This window comes from Limanda limanda, chromosome 9, assembly GCF_963576545.1.
Source record: "Limanda limanda chromosome 9, fLimLim1.1, whole genome shotgun sequence".
Taxonomy (NCBI): Eukaryota; Metazoa; Chordata; class Actinopteri; order Pleuronectiformes; family Pleuronectidae; genus Limanda; species Limanda limanda.
In genome coordinates, this window is record NC_083644.1 from 29,375,318 (window position 1) to 29,393,239 (window position 17,922).

Here is a 17,922-nt window from a genome sequence, read left to right on the forward strand (position 1 = left end):
TATGCAGTTAGCTCATACGCACGTACTAGGGGCTCACTTGGGGGTGGATAAAACCAAAGAGAGAATATTACAGAGGTTCTGTTGGCCAGGTATTCACAGGGAGGTAGAGAATTTCTGTCGCAGTTGCCCCGAGTGCCAGGTCACTGCTCCAAAACCAAGATACAGGAGTCCTCTCATTCCCTTACCCATTATAGAGACTCCTTTCGAAAAGGTGGGGCTGGATATTGTAGGGCCACTACCCAAGAGTGCTCGAGGCCATCAGTATATCCTTGTCCTGATGGACAACCAGGTATCCAGAAGCCATCCCCCTTAGAAAAGCTAATGCTAAGCAAATAGCACATGAGCTATTCCTCTTCAGCACTAGGGTAGGGTTACCAAAAGTAATACTGACTGACCAAGGGACTCCCTTTATGTCCCGTGTCATGAGACAGTGGTGTGCCCTGCTGCGGGTGAAACAGGTCCGAACCTCTGTATACCATCCCCAGACAGATGGATTAGTCGAGAGGTTCAACAAAACTCTTAAAACCATGCTAAGGAAGGCAGTCGGCCAAGATGGAAGGAATTGGGATCAGCTCATCCCCTACCTCCTGTTTGCAGTTAGGGAAGTCCCACAGTCCTCCACTGGGTTTTCGCCCTTTGACCTGCTGTATTCACACAAACACAGGGGACTGCTAGACATCGCCAAAGAGACCTGGGAGGAACAACCATGTCCCCATAGGACCATGATTGAACACGTGACGGCAATGCGCACCCGTATGGCCGCCATATTTCCCATTGTGAAGGAGCACATGGAAAAAGCCCAGAGAGATCAAAGAGCTGTGTATGACAATCAGCCCAACCCAGGGAGTTCCAACCCGGGGACAGGGTCTTAGTTCTGGTTCCCACCGTGGAATGTAAATTCTTGGCTACCTGGCAAGGTCCATACGAAGTCATCGAGAAGGTGGGGGAAGTTAATTACAGAGTACGACAACCCGGAAAGCGTAAAGGTGAGCAGATATACCATGTTAACATCTTGAAAAAATAGCATGACAGAGAGACATTGTTTACTGGCTGTGTCCCAAAGGAGCAAAGAGAATTAGCCCGGGAAGCAGTGAGTTTTGGTCCCGAACTTTCCCCTCACCAGCTACAGCAGGCAAAGGAGCTGGTGGAACGCAACCAAGATGTTTTATCCTCCCTCCCGGGCTGCACACACCTGGTGGAGCATGAAGTACGCACGCCGGAAGGAAAAACCGTAAACCAAAGGCCGTATCGGTTACCAGAGGTCCGCAGGAAAGTGATTGAGGAAGAGGTAAGCAAGATGTTGGAACTGAATGTGATTGAAGAGTCAAAGAGTGCCTGGTCAAGCCCTATCGTCCTGGTGGCCAAGCCTGATAACACAGTACGTTTCTGTAATGACTTTAGAAAGCTGAATGATGTGTCTGAATTTGATGCCTACCCCATGCCTCGTGTTGACGAACTCATTGAAAGCCTGGGTAATGCCCGGTTCATAACTACTCTGGATCTCACAAAAGGATATTGGCAGGTTCCGTTGGCAGCAGAGGCAAAGGAAAAAACAGCCTTCGCCACGCCGGGAGGTCTCTGGCAGTATCGGATGCTGCCTTTTGGTTAGGCCGGAGCACCTGCAAGCTTCCAACGCTTAATGGATCAGGTACTGAAACCTCATAAAGAATATGCTTCTGCGTATTTAGATGACGTCGTGATCCAGAGTCCTGATTGGGATAGTCACTTGCCTCGGGTGGAGAAGGTCCTGGAGTCCATAAGAGAAGCAGGTTTGACAGCGAACCCCAAAAAATGCAAGCTGGCCTACAGTGAGACAAACTACCTGGGGTTTACCATTGGCCGAGGCCTCGTCAAGCCACAGGAGGCGAAACTTGCTGCCATCCAAGAGTGGCCCATCCCATTGACAAAGAAGCAGGTGAGATCGTTTTTAGGCCTGGCAAATTATTACAGACGATTCATCCCTGAGTTTGCTGGGATAGCTGCTCCACTCACAGACCTGACCACAAAGAAGCACTCGGGGATGGGGAAGTGGACCCCGGAAGCAGAGGAAGCATTTGGCAATCTCAAGAGGGCCTTATGTTCAAAACCAGTCCTTACGGCTCCGAACTTCAGTAAGGATTTTGTGGTCCATGCAGATGCCTCTGAGGTGGGGCTGGGTGCTGTCCTGTCCCAGATCCATGAGGGTGAGGAACATCCAGTTCTTTATTTGAGTCGTAAGTTGCTGCCAAGAGAGAGAAACTATGCCACCGTCGAGAAAGAAGGTTTAGCGATAAAGTGGGCCCTAGAAACACTCAAATACTATCTGTTGGGGAGGAGGTTCACTCTAGTAACGGATCATGCTCCATTACAGTGGATGGCCAAAAACAAAGAATCTAACAGTAGAGTAACCAGGTGGTTTTTAGCCCTGCAACCTTTTAACTTCTCTGTCATTCACAGGCCCGGTCGTAGTCATGGAAACGCTGACGCACTATCCCGCCGTGATGCCTTTTGGGCCTCGTTCACCCTGCCGAGGATGTCAGGTCCGAGGGGAGGGATGTGTGGCATCACAAGAGGGCGGGTTATAGAGGGGCGTTATGTGACTCATCAGGAGAGTGGCTACATCCCCACAAGATGGATGCCGGGGGAACTGCATCTCCCAGAAGGCACGGCTGGGGGAGGTGCCAAGGCCTCAGCCCTCATTAAAGCTGGAGCTCAGGTGTGGGAGTGAGAGAGGGGAACAAAGGAGTGGAGACCAGCCACAAGCAAGGAGCAGGAGACGTGGAGGAAAATCCCTTGGACAGGATCCCACTGAAGAAGCAAGTGGATGGAGGACAACTAATGACCGGTGGATGAACTTTATGCTTTGCCTCAGGAAAGACTTTTTGTTATTTAATAAACCGGCTTTTGTTTAAAACCCTTATTTTGACTTCTCTACTTCTGTGACGCATAGCCCCACACCCTGCTAAGTGGTTCAACCCCTGATGATACCACACAGGATATAGAACTACCTCGACGATTGGCTGGTATGTGCTCGAACGGCGGAGCAGTGTTGTCACCACATATCAGTGCTCTTGACACATCCAAAGTATGGGGTTGCGCATCAACTCTGGGCCTGGCCCGAGAGGGCCAGTCTGTTAGGTATGGGTCTCGCATAGTCAATGGAACAGACCATGCAGAGAGCTTGAGTAGGCATGGGGCAGGGCAAAACAAGTCAAGGCACTGTCTTGCAAAGTTCCGTAAGTGCTCCAGAATCTCCAAGGAAGGGCTAATGGAGAAAGGTAAATCACCCCACACAGGTGCATGGTGTCAAGGCCAACGGTTTTGAGAATACAATGGCATGGCTTACTGCAGCTTCATCTCACAACCCCTGAAATATGCTCAGAGGCTTACACTGCGCAGCAGAAAGTTGACCATCACAACATGGGACCTAAGTTTCATCCTGGCTGCTTTAGAACAGGAGCCTTTCAAGCCCCTGGAGTCTGTAAGCATCAAGTGGTTGTCACTTAAAGTGGCATTCCTCATTGTAATTGGGTTAAAGAGTGGGTGAGCTACAGCCCTGTCCTTGCTGTCGACTTCTGCCAGATGATGCATGTGCAATATAACACACAAATCCAGAATTTCGGCCGAAAAAAGGAACAGCTCGGCAGGTTTGGGATCCTTCTGCCCTACCCAGGAGGAGAGCTAGTAGGATCTGGAACGGGTGCGGCTTTACCCATTCAGAGCCCTCAAGGTAAGGGGAGAGATGCCCATGTCTAAATCTAGTGTCACTGGGTCATGGAAATGATTCAGCAGGTGTACAAGGGAGTTGGAGCTCCAGCTCCAACGGGAGTAAGGGTGCACTAGGAGTATAACAACCTCCTGGGCCTTGTGACAGGGTGCCAGCCTCTCGAAGATCTATGCAGCTGCTACATGGTTTTGACCAGATTTAAGTGCTTGAATAGGGCTACAGGCCCCTCCTTTGGAAACGTGTGCTAGGGGCCACTACACATTAGTGGGTGCTGGTAGACCCAGTCTAGGGTACAGCCCTGGAACCTATCCTTGTTAGTCGGCCTTGCAGCGGGCAGACCTTCTGAGCGGCTTCTATACTTCAACACCCAAACTTGATATAGTGGGGAGTACTTGAGGAGCTGCCTCTCTGTCTCCTCAGCTTCATCGCTGTGTTATCTTACAGAGTCCTCGTACATATTGAATATGTTTGGAGAAAACTTTCGGTTACATTGTAACCTTTGTTCTCTAAGTGAAGACACTATCTCTACAAGTCAAGACTGCTCGGAATCAGTTTCAATCAATGTTAACCAGTGAATGCATACACACCTAGGTGTTATAAAGCTGTGCATGGGCCAAGTACTGGTGTGTCTTAAAAATATATCCACGTCATCATGTCCATCATGACAATTACCTTTTGACCACCAAACTCCAATCAGTTCATCCATGTGTTTGTACCATAGACTGTATATATAAATGGACGAAGCGTCCGTGACATCACCCATTGGTTTCTGCAGAGGGTGAATGAGGCTAGTAGGAGGCGTTCCTCCTGCGCCATCTTGCCGGTGCTGACTCCTCCTCGTTCCTCGCTAACCAATCAATGGGCAAGGACGAGCAGCGTGACTGCTGACTCACAGTTTAGCGACGGCAGACGAGCTCTAGTTTCCTGGTTAGCTCAGGCTACGGCTAACTGGCTACTCGAGACATGCTAACGGCGGAGCTAACGGCTAGCCGAGACATGCTAACCGGCGGAGCTAACGGCTAGCACTGTACTGTGACCGGATGGTGGCAAACTTTACCATGAACGAGCAGTAAGTAACCTTGAAACTATACAACAACAAAACCTATTTATTTATATATCATCATAATCATATGCTTACATTCCTCAAGTGGTTTTTAATGTGTAATTTGTATAAGTTACCTTTTATTTAACAAGTCTAATGAATAGATTGAAGCAAGTTAACTTCAGTCGTGTGTTTGTTGTGGCTTGATTTTTTATTTTAATAAGTTAATATAACACCAACGTTGTAAACAGTTCTCATATTAAGAATAGGATGTGGAGTGTTATCAACAGCTCTGTGGGAGATTATCACCTTGAATATTACAGATGAGGTACAAAGACATTTTATCTGTTTGTAAAATGTTTTTATTCTTTCAGTACTTTTATCCAAAGCGACTTACAATATGTGCATTTAACCATCAGGGTACAAACCCAGCACTGCAGCCCCTGATGTCCTCAGCATTCACTGTGGCAGCAGCAACATGCTGGAGATCTGCAGCTTCAGGCTGGTCAACATCAGGACGACCTGCACCAGCTCCATGTTTTCCAACCTTAACTAAAGATGGCCTGCACCTGTTTAGAGTTGGCTCATTGCTAAGTGTCATGGATAATGGAGTTCATTTCTATATTCATTATGGTTGGATAAAAAAATGAACACTTATTAGAACAATGTTTATCTTTTGCTTTCTGATTTGATACACTTTAGATAAGAACCCAGTGTTTTATTTTTCTTCTCTGCCATTAGAGACAGAACACGGTCAGCACAGCTGTGTCCTTCAAGCTCGTCCGTCCCTAATAAAATGATAGGAAACAAAAAAGTATGGCATTATTGTCGAGGAAGTGATACTTATGAACAAAGTTTGTGTCCTTATTTTCTATGGATATTCAACTATGTATTTGAATATGCTTTTGGATTAAACTGTGCACTACCAAGAAAATGAATGTACAGTATGGAGCTCATTCACATTAAAAGTATTGCATATATTATTTAATACATTATGTATTATGTGCAATACTTTGCTTTGACTGTAAGTAATGAAAACACTAGATGAACATTCAACACAAATACAGATATGTTAAGTCATACATGTGCCAGGTTAACTCCTGAACAACTTTTACATGGTAAAAATAAAAAGTTTATTACTTCAAAGTTCATCAGATCATAATCATTTCAGCTTAGGAAATAGGTTGTGTACATCAGCCTCAGCTTCTCTATGTGACTATTCTAGTAAAGTTACACTTCCTATAATTTATTTATAATTAACACAATAATTCAGTGAAGTCTGCCTAAGATTAACGATGTAGAAACAGAAGGTAGCAGACACGTTTAGTTTTCACTGTAACACGTTACAACACAACACCAATACTCTGAATAAAGAGCTTTAGGAGACGTTATGCTACTTTAAACAGCTGCTCTTACAATGCAGATGTGACTTTAAATACTCAGGGTTCAGTTGATCACAGTAAATCTGTTTCTGCAGAATAAGAATCTGTGTCACACAGTCAAGTCAAATGGGATGGTGAGTGAACCAGCTTTATAACATTAGTTATGATACGTGGTGAAGCTAATTCTCCAGACACGTTAGCTCCGGACACACACAGTCTCCTCTCTCAGTTTAAAAGATTCATCACCAAACTCTACCGCTTCTCTGTGCTGGGGGGATCGGCGCATCCCGGTGTGTGTAGATAAAAACTCCCGTCCGGTCCGGTTAGCATCGCTATTACTGGTGGTCTCTTGACTGCTGGTTAGCGTAGCTAAGCTAGCGAGCCTGCTACAGAGACACCAGTACCTGGGAATAACTCATTACACAACTAAATAAAAGACTAAACTTCACTTACCACAGAAACGGGAGCGCAGACACCTCTAGTTGCTCCGTGTGGAGAACCAGCAGCTCTTCAAACCGTGTTACTCATCCGATGTGTGGGTGGAAGCCTGTCCATGGTCTCAGCCTGTGTTCAACAGTTAGCCTGTTAGCTCCGGGTGAGCCGGGCAGACACCAGGCTAAGAGTGACAGTCTGTCGACTTTACTGTGACGTCACGTGAATTTCAAACCTCTATTTCGCTTAAACGAGAGAGTTAGAATTAAATTCACCCCCCTCAGAGTTATCTTGAAGGAAGAACCTCGCGATTGAGACTAAAACCAAATTTTGAACCATGCTGTAAACAGGTTTAATTCTGCTCTAAAATCAGGCTTTTTAACATGGGAGTCAATGGGACTTTTTTGCTACTGCAGCCAGGCGTAGCGGCTTCCCATGGAACTGCAGCTTTTTTCACTTCCGCATCGGCTTCATCGCTCAGGCCAGGATGTTGCCCCTTGGTTTGTACCAAATTTTCTATGTGTCCACAACACTATCACTTTTCACAGATGATCTCTGGAGCATGTACAGAGAATTGGGTCCGGACTGTCTCCAGAGGTTGCCTTTCACACATGCATAATGCAGCAGGACACGTTAACAACAAGACAGAAATCGCAAATGTTTATGTTAACAGCATATCAACACCGACAACTGCTCGAATCAGCAAAAGCTCTCAACATCTTTGTCAGTTAGCGCTGGACGATATGGACTAAAACAAATACCGCAATATTTTTAGGCTATATCGCGATACAGGATTTATATGTCGATATTTTTAAAATCTCTAGATCTAAGGAAGTAGCTACGCTAGCAGACGCTTTTACCACCCGTGATGTCTAAAATGAGTTTTCGTGACCATCGAGTAAAAATTGTCAAGTGAATGTTTTAAGCAGCATGAAATTCTCTTTGAGTTTCGCTTCTCTCGCTTCTCTCTTGTCATGCCCCTCATAGCAGTCTGCTCATTTCCCTGAAAGAGAATTTCATGCTGACGGCTTAAAAACATTCACATTTAATACCTGAGGCATAAATTATCTATTTAAATGCAGTGTGTGACCTGCACAATAATACTGTTTAAATACAAATTAAAACTGTACAATGGGGTGCCCAGAAACAGAGACAAGTAAGACTTTCTTCTGAATATTCTATATTGATACTATAGAATAGAATAGAATACTATAGAAAAACAAATATCTCTCTACTATGGGTCGGTGTGCTGTGTTTATATAGGAAACAAGCTCCTAATCATTAAAATGTTTTTCTATCTTACCACAATCCCTGTGGAAGGGCTGAGATCCAGCTCGATGATGAATCTGTACCTCCGAGCCAGGAAGGTGGCCCGAGTGGAGGGCACCAACATGTAAGGGTACATGGTCGGTGAGAAATCTGGCTGCCATCCTTTCGGTAAGATGCTCAACAAGTCCAATTCATTCTCTGAGTTCAGCTGTGAATGCAGGCAAACATAACATCAGTGACTTATTATTCACAACATTTATAAGGTTCAGAAAATTTGCTTCAAATATTCTTAAGAATGGAATTCAGAGCTTACTTTTGTTTATCATCTTTTCATGCAACTACCTACTAATTCCACAAATGTCTGTTTGTCTGTCTGTATGTTGAAAGCATTTCTTGTGAACCGTTAATCTAATCAACTTGGCATGTGTATTCTAACGCCGGGTTTACACCGGACGCTGAAGCGATGTGTAAGCGCAGCGCCAAGCCTTAAAAGCCAGCTGGCTCCCATCCACTCCCATGTTAAACCTTTGTGCGTGTCCCACCGGAGGCTGAAGCGCCGCGCTGCGCCAAGGCTGCCTAGCGCCGTGCAGCGATCATTTCGGCGTCAAGTCTATTTTTTGTGCTTGACGCAAGCGTATCGCGTTAGGAAACCCACTGAAAAATGATTTTAAACGATATTTTATATGATATAAATGATCAAATATGCATCCCATAGTTTGTATTCCCCTTCTGTTGTCCTGCAGTTTTAATTTTACCATCACATTATTAAATGCCCCCCTCTGCCCATCCACTAGAGACACACAAGCAGTCATAAAGATAAAAAGAGAGACGGGGGAGGGGGGGGTCTACGTACTCTCCCCATAAGTGGAGAATACGTAATTTACCCTCAACACCCGACATTGAAAACAGCGGAGAAGTTCTTGAAGATGGATGACATTAAATTAATAATTGAAGTGGAGAGGTACAGTGAGCTGTATGATCCTCGGCACATGGACAACACCAAAGAGGACAAATGTTGGGACGCTGTTGCAGTTAATGTTGCAGCAACAAGTGACTATATGCTTTTATACTACTGGGTCAACGGGTGATATTATAAGCGCTGCCCAGCCAATACAATGAAGTTATCGGTGACATTTCTTCATAACAACAGAAAAAAACATAAAATGCCTCCATACTGCTCGTGTGGTGTCATCCACACGAGCAGTATGTGTCCATAAGCCCCTGAAATTCAAATTCCGTCTCGAATCAGCCTCATTTGAAACAACAGCTTTAGCCTAAATGCTAACGTCGGCTAGCTTTGCCACTTCTGGTGGACTTCTAGGCTTTAAACATGGTGTAAATGACCTTGTTTCGAGTCGAATATGAATATAGAGGCTTGCAGACATTTGGGTGACACCACACGAGCAGTATGGAAGCATGTTATGTCTTTGCTGTTGTTTTATTACGTCGGAAGATAGGTCAATAATTACTGGAATCAGCTGGATCTGAACCTGAGACTCCAGAAGGGTTTTGTGGACTCAAACACTTCACCCACCCCTCCATCGACATTGTGGTGAGTAGATGATGAGTGAATTTTCATTTCTGGGTAAACTATCCCTTTAACGGTTAGTCTGTGGGCCCAGTTGAATCTTCTTCTGATAAACTACAGCAGCAGCAGTCGTCAACTGGGTCAAACTGAGGTACAAAAATCATTTTTTTTATTGCACCATATCGGACTGACAGTCACAGATGCAGTAGGTGCTGAGCTCTATCATAGCAACAACATTCATAGAATCATTCCCTGTTAGGCAATCCCTTTTTTAAAAAAGGGGTTTGATGTAAGGCTGCATGATATTAGGAAAACATGCGATATGCGACAACGTTGTTTAATATTGCATTGACAATACAACTTGATAAATAACCATAAAAACGTCTTGACTCCTTACTCAGAGACCACAGACAGCTCGAAAGCCGGAATAAGGCGCAAAGACGGGCCGCAGCGCCAAGTCCGGAGCAGACACCAGGGAGCCATACACAGCTTCACTAAGTCCACTTACAGTATTAATTTAGTGTCTTTTCATACATTTTGGACAATAGCAATTTCTTTGACAATTTTTAGTGGCTCTCTCTGTATTTTGTCTGCTCCTCAAGTGTCTATCATTTTGCTGTGCACTGCGCCAACTGCATCAAACCAAACAGAGCATGCTAACATCTCCTCCAGCTCCACATACATTTACGTTTAGCAAAGATAAGTTTGAGTTTACAAAGTATGTTGTTTATACATGTGTCCGATCACACTGTTTGAGTGAGAGAGTGAGAGAGATAGGAAAAGAGCGAGCGAGAAGGCTGTTAAGATTGTTAAGATGTGTTGAGATTTATCATCTGTAAAATTGGTTGAGACTTATGAGTCAAGATGTGAAAAAGAAAAATTGAAATTATAGCTTTTGCTCCCTTTATTTTATTTTACTGAAGTTAAGCCCTTTATTTGAACACACACAATTTCCCCTTTTTTATTTTCTCTTATTTTGAAATGCAGCCCCTATTTTTATTTAGATAATGAGAGAACATTATACATATCTGCAATCATACATTTACGTTCAGTTCTATGTTACGTGACAATAAATATTGTCAAAAAGTTTTTAAATCGTATGAATTCATTTGATTTGACAGTCAGGTATTTAGTACATGCAGATGTTGATACAATTACTAGGCTACTTAAATATATATCACACTAAATAAGTAGACGTTCAGATCTTCCGGACGTTTGCCTCACGAAATTTTCTCGAACTGAACCTCTTTAAATATTAGTTGAATACCCCTGTATTTAATCATCATCCTATCAGGCCATATTGAGATACCAGGAGCGGGCGAATGTGTGCGTCAGAGCAGAAGCTACAGTTGGTTTGTACTGAGCTTCAGTTTCTGTGTCCGCCTGCAGTATGACCTGCTCTCAGTTTTGATTTCTATATGCAAAAATAAATGAATACTCACAGCGCCCCCTAGCTGTGACAAGAAGTACCATGTTTTATACTTTGACATTCTACGCTTAGATTTTTCATTTGATCCACTTCTAAATAGGTCAAGGAAACCTTGAAACGCTGGTTATGTCATGTTATGACACTTTACATTGAACCGCAACGGTGTGCATTTGAATGAAATGCCAACAAACAGTAAGTGGCTGTATCGCCACTGCACATGCTCTAATTGCTCTACCATGATTGACCGACATGTACAAAAATTGGTAGGGAGATGTGTCTTTTCACAATCAACAAAAAACGTTCATGGATCGATATGCTAGATCAAATCGGGTATTGGCTATTTTGAATTAAGTGGACAGAGAGCCATGCGGCGTGCACGGTGCACGGTGCCCAGCTAGACACACACGGAGCTAGCTCCCCTCCTCACCTGCCGAGTGTTTGGTGTTATTCAATTATTTTTCCAGGGTTCCAAAGATCCCAGTGCCTGCCCCATCAAGTTGACCCACACGCTTTTCTCTGTGATGAAGATGAACAAAACCCCACAGGAGTCGTCTCACTGATGCACACCTTCACTCCATCTTGAAGGTTTCCACATCACAGAGCCGCGAACATTAATGAACTGGCAGCCATGAAAAGATGCCAAACATCTAGCTCTGGCATAGTAGACATAAAAAAAAGGATGTAGCCTGCCTGAATGTTTTATTTTTGCACTTTATACAATATCCTGTCTATCTTGTTTAATAAATGTTGACCTGGTTTGGCCCTCGACGTAGTCCCAGTTTGTAATTTGACCTCTCTGTCCTAGAGCTTTCATCACATCAACTTTAAAGTCAGTGAGTGTCATCTTAACAACATGGAGATTAAAAGATATCGTTTTTTTACTCCACTGTGCATTGTCCAATCAGCAATTAAATTCTCTCACATGATCAGAGTCCTGGCCTGACCAGATCTAAAAATTAAGTTGTTGTAACTCTACTGTACATTGTCCAATTGGTCCCAAATTGCTCAGTCAGAGCCCCCACCTGAAAAGATCTATTTTTTTTCTATAGTGATAGTGGCACCTATTGTCAACAGGAATTAAGCCTTGTTTTACAACTGTAATTAGATTTACATAACATTTTTACCGTGTGGTCTGCACTAGATGGCGTAGACCGTAATGCGTGATTAGTGGGCGTGGTTTCGGCATTGCATGATGGACACAGAAAGTGAAGTGTTTATCTTTCCCACGGTGCACAAAAACGCTTGCAACATGGAGCCGTTTCGCCCGGTCACTGTCTGCCCTCCCCCGCGGCCGCATCAGGTCCCATGTTCACAAGTGCCCTGGCCCGCACAGCTCTGCATGCAGCCCAATAATTTTAGCATTTTCTGTTAAAGGCTGAATGTACGAGCACAAATATACACAAATGAAGGCAATTTTACAACTTTTATACATTCAATGCACAATACTCATATTAATATTAATTAATATTTACAACATCTGTTCCATGCACAATAAATGGGACAATTTCCTTGTATAAAGGTAGTCCTTTGTACTCAAATAAATAGCAGAACTATACAGTGCAAAGCCGTGCATCTTTCACTCCTACGAATATATAACATTAAACCTCCTTTGTTTTGTTTTTAAAGAATGGACTTGATCAAAAGAAACGCTGGAATGCTTTTATTTTGACACGCATACAGAAAGTGTTGCAACCATTTGTTTGTAACATAAATTCTTCTCAGGTAAAATATATTTTTCTCTGTTTATTTTGTTGTAAAACGCTATGTTTATCTGTCTATGTCCGTACCTATTTTCAACACTCCCCGAACCCGTTTCAAAGTATAAGCACTCCAGTTTTTTACTTTCTGATTCTCTATATTTGTTTTAAGACCGGAAGATACATGTCTTTATACCGTAGTGTCCTGGTGTTTAGTTAAGTACATAATCCGACTTGTCGTGAAGTAAATTCAATAGATACACCAGCAGCTCCGCTGCCAGTAGCAGACACACTACCTGTGTGAACAAAACAAGTGGCACACAGCTGATCTGCAGCGCAACTGAAGCCAGTGAGTCCAGAGTGTTTCAAGGATCGACAGTGAGGACTGTCGAGATCGACCAGTCGATCGCAAGGTTTGCGACCACTTCTCTAATACAAGAGCGCAGCCAGTGTGGCCCTGGCTTTAGTCTCCCCTATGAGGACAGTAAATGCTGGCTTAACTCACCAGTTCAGGCATTGATGCTGGCCAGATGACTTGGTTAAGCTTACCAAGGAACCATGCCAGACGCACATTCCTAGAAATCCGATACTCCTCCTTCATCAATAAGTAGATTTGGTCAGCCTCCTCCACCTTATAAAAAGAAGCATATACAGTGGTTTCAGACAGTATTCCAATCCATTCCCTTTTTGCACTTGTGATGTCTTGTAGGTTTAATTTTGAATTGAAAAAATTGCAGATCAGACCAATAAAACAAAGCACATCATACATAATAAGAACCGCAGTCACAATAAATAAGAACAAAATTGGGTTTTATATTATAAATTAATGTACACATTACAGTGTTTAAAAAGAATAAAAAAAGATAGAACCACATTAGGATACTTTGAATGGGACTCAACACATTTTTTCAGTGAAGGTTCTCTTTTCTTGTCAAACACACCTCCCCCCTCTCCTTTTTTAATTTCAGTCACTTTGGTTGTAGTGTGTTTGCCATTTCTTCCAACCACAAATAATATGTGGTCAGGGCCTGACTAGGACAATAATTCAGGCTGAGAATTTTACTCGTTTCCAGGCCACCCTTTCATGCAAGGCAACAGAACTCTAATTTTTAAAGCTAAACCTATTTGTTGATCTAACATTTACCAGGTTAGTCAACAAGTAGGCAGCACAGAAACTCACTCTTTTTTGTTGAGTGCCATAAAAATCTCCTTCTCTGTTGCCACAACCAAGACAATTAAAATGTGATATTCCAATGGCTTTTACCTTGAAATTCTACATCAGATTGTCCTGATATTATCAGAGTTAGACTGTGAGGGGGTAATCCATTTACTTTTATTTTGTAATCACTCAGTCATTATTCTGTTTATGTGTCTCTGTTTTTCTGTGTATGTATATCTGTAAGTGTGTGTGTGTATGTGTGTGTTCAGATGAAGAAACTGGTGGAGCCCAGTGATTTGCTAATTCAAAAAAGAGCTGCCTCTCTCTCTCTAGATCACTTTCAAAAAAGAGCCAACATATGAATGTGTTTTTTGTTTAAGCTCCGCTCTTGTAAGTAATAAGATCCTGCAGAATTTTGTGTTGTGAGATAAGAAGAGAGATCCACTAGTGAATATGTGGATTTAGGAGTTACAGTGAGGTTGTTTATTGTGGTGTTTTAATTTGTATCCATATCACCTCACCTCCTTTAGTAGCAGTGAGTAGGAGGGAGCAACTATTTTTTGGGGCCCGAGCACCTCCGGTGGGAGGCCCTAATGAAATTGAAAGGATTATTCTGAGCGTAGTGAAAGGGCTTTTTGAGAGCTTTCCCATGCTCAAAAACTTTCTAAAGTTTGCAGTAAATTAGAGAGTGGTGGAAATTGACGTATTCTGGAGTAATTTGAAATGGCCGTGGCAAAATAGCTCAACAGCGCCACCTACGGAAAGCCCCCTCAGTTAGCTTTAACCGATCCTCACGAAAATAAAGACAATTGTGTATCATGACGAGACGCACAAGAAAGCCTCTTGGAGCATTATGAAAAACGCAACAGGAAGTCCGCTATTTTGGATTTAGTGGCCATTTTTGCCATATTCCACATTTTTACTTTGATGTACTTGTCGTAGAGCTTTCATCGGATCAACTTAAAATTTAGACGAGTGTCATCACAACAAGATGGAGATCTAAAGTTATCAAAAGATCAACTTTTCACCAGAGCGTGTGACCGTGGCCTGGCGTCAAAGTTTGATTAAACGCCATCAAAACACGGGCGTCTGTATCTCGGACATATTTGGTCCAATCGAGTCCAAACTAGACACATAAGACAAGAGTCGCGACCCAAAGACATAAACACAGAAATCGTGACTTAAAAGCACAGCGCCCCCTGGTGGCAGCAGGAAATGTCTTGTTTTTTGTACGTCTTACACTTGGAAGTATTTCTCCATTTTCACCATGTCAAACTGTGGCGAATGGGTCTCAAGGGATTGATAATGAAGATATAAGATTACTGTGACTTTTCGTCAAACGCCATATTAATGGCGTGGCATCAAAGTTCATCAACTCGCCATGACACACGAAATTGCTATAACTTCCGTGTTCAAGGTTCAATCTCCCTCAAACTACATGTGTGTGTCAACAGCCCCCCCCTGAAAGCTGTCAGATGGGTTTAAGGAATGGGCGTGGCAAAATAACTGACTAGCGCCCCCTAAAGGGCAGCCCCGGCACTATGATTGGCCTACAGCTACGAAAATTGACGGGGACATGTGTCTTTTCATGACAAAGAAATAAGTCTCTTGGATAGATATGCTAGAGTAAACAGGAAGCCCGCCATTTTGGATTTGGTGGCCATTTTGGCCATATTCAGCATATTTACTTTGACATACTTGTCGTAGGGCTTTCATCAGATCAACTTAAAATTAAGATGAGTGTCTTCACAACAAGATGGAGATCTAAAGTTATCAAAAGATCAACTTTTCACCAGAGCGTCTTAAAGTTATTGGAATTTTAACATTTCGTCTTTCCTTGTGACCGTAGCCTGGCGTCAAAGTTTGATTACACGCCAGCGAAACACGAGCTTCTGTATCTCAGGCATATTTGGTTCAATCAAGTCCAAACTAAGCATGTAAGACAAGAGTCGCGACCTGATGACATCTACAAAGACACCATGACTTAAAATCACAGCGCCACCTGCTGGCTACAGGAAGTGAAGCGTTTATCCTTGCCGCAGTGCAAAAAAACCCATGCAACGCGGAGTCGAGCGCTTGGTCATTGAACGCTGTCTTTTCCCCGACCGCGACAGACTTGAAACGCACGTGTGCTCGGGCCCGTTAGTGCTACAACGTAGCCCTAGTTTTTTATGTATCTTTTTCCCTTGTTCATGGTTGAGAAGGCAGGTTATATTTTTGTCATTTCTTACAATAACTTTTGTTTTTGCCAGGGTAGTTCAGTTTTAATTTTCGTTTGCTGTTTTTGCTCCCCTCTGAAGCTTATAAACTGCTCGTCTCTGCTGCTAGCCATTTCTTGTCTAGGATTCCCCTAGGCCTAGCCCATGATTATAACACTTAGAAATAGGGCTGTAATGATTGTCAGACCAAAACCCGAAGTTGGTTTGGCAGTCCAAGTGCCATTAGAATTAGACAACTGTAGTGAGGCGATCTCATTCATCAATTAAAAATGTTTGGAGTTTTGAGATCTAGCATTTGTTAGACTTTGAAGATGTCATATTACTCTTAAGAATAGTATCCCTCAGCCTTGACATTGTTTAACAAGGTTTAAATATCCAAATTATACTTTTAACATTTATGAGGCTATTTCATTCATTTATAATTGTTTTTGTCTTTGTTTGACTTTGGAAATAACTAAGTAGCCTGCAATCCAGCAGCCTCAGACAAATGTGGACTATTGCAAATGGCTGATTCTTGACTTAATCCAGAAAGTAATGTGTTGTAGAAATAAATTACTGTATATTGGATTTCTGTCGATGAGGGCCACATGACACCCTGCCAATTATGTATCTTCCCCATACTAAACATGACCAGATGCTATGCACAGGCTTGGACCTTTTGCTGCTATCTAAGAGGTTCATGTTGACCATGTTCATGAGTCCATGTGAACACCTAGTCTTGTTCTTTTCATGACCTTGGACCACAAGTTCCTCAGTTGTGATGTTTTTGCTGACAATTTCAGAAAAAACAGTGGCCTTGGAATTTCATTTTTTGTCTGATGTTAAATTCATATATTATCATTATAGTCATACGGAGTTTTGCTTTGTAATTTTATAAAACATCTGATCTGGGATAAATGTCAATATTCCAAAAGAGTCTGCATTGTTATCTGAATGCTCGCTTGCAATATAGCAAGCGAGCATTCTGTGGCTTCTAAACACTGACAATAATGTTAATGTTACACACCAACAACTCCCACATAGTAACTATAAGGACAATAGTACCATTAGTAGACCACTCAAGTGCAGTCAATTCACATAAGCACACAAATTAAAGGGGACTGCAGGTTCGTCCTAGAAATTAATAAAGCACTGAAAATAAAACAAATACTATGAGGATAAAAAATATCAAATAATAAATGTTGATTTGTAAATATAATATACTAGCTAAAACGCGTGCTATTTTTAGCAGCTATTTTGGTCCTAAATGAAAAATAATCTACAGCTATCATTATCTGTATCTGCATTCATCTAAGTACTGTTCTCACAAGACATGCACACAGGGAATTGTCCAAACATTGGTGTAACTATCGACTCGATGTAAGTCTTCACGTTAAGTAATAGCTTAGCAGGTAATGCTTGCTAGTGGGCTAACGTGTCAACTACAATCAGAGACCTTTCTGGATAAATGAGCATAGCTCTTTGTGGAGACAGCTATTGTTAACGGGTCACCTTAAACAGCACGTTAACGAGTCCTCACTGTTAGGACAAATAACCAACTGGAAAATGTGCCATCTCCCCCACTATGGCAGCCCCTGTGCTGCTTAGTTCAGATTGAAGCTATTATTTACCTCGTTGTCCTGTTTCTCCGCCATGCCTTGAAAAGCACATGGATTGTGTGAGTGTTAACGAGCTTCAGCGGACGAATATCGCTTTGATTTTCGCTAAATAATCTGTTTTAATGTTTGTTTATCTGTCTTCTCTGTTGGTCCGGGTGTCACGGGCAATTGTCAGTTTAGACATGGTGACAGCGCTTTCACATCCGGTAAAAGCATTCAAAATAAAACGAAGGACATAAAAATACACATCAGAACGTCACTTATTAACTTATTATACATGCACACAGTATATGTAAGAAATGAACTGCAAAATTGATTTAAAACAGCTACATATAAACCAATAAGTTATATTTTCAGAGTAAATACAATATGGGAATAATAAAAGTAATAATGGCTCAATTTCATTTAACTGCTTCAGTTCATTCTTCTCAACAATGTTACAAAGTACAGTATAAATAAAT

The 17,922-nt window shown here is 42.5% G+C and overlaps 1 protein-coding gene across 1 annotated transcript in view; it reads right to left on the minus strand.

Moving 5' to 3' along the window:
- Nucleotides 1–17,621, minus strand: part of szt2 (SZT2 subunit of KICSTOR complex) — a 160,731-nt gene extending 143,110 nt beyond the window's left edge. The window contains exons 1-3 of the mRNA XM_061078706.1: nt 17,474–17,621; nt 12,991–13,116; nt 7,866–8,039 (exon numbers count right to left, since the gene is read on the minus strand). Coding sequence (XP_060934689.1) covers nt 7,866–8,039; nt 12,991–13,116; nt 17,474–17,497 — 324 coding nt within the window. The 5' untranslated portion in view covers nt 17,498–17,621. The remainder of the gene's footprint in view (nt 1–7,865; nt 8,040–12,990; nt 13,117–17,473) is intronic.
- Between the last annotated feature and the right edge of the window lie 301 nt (nt 17,622–17,922).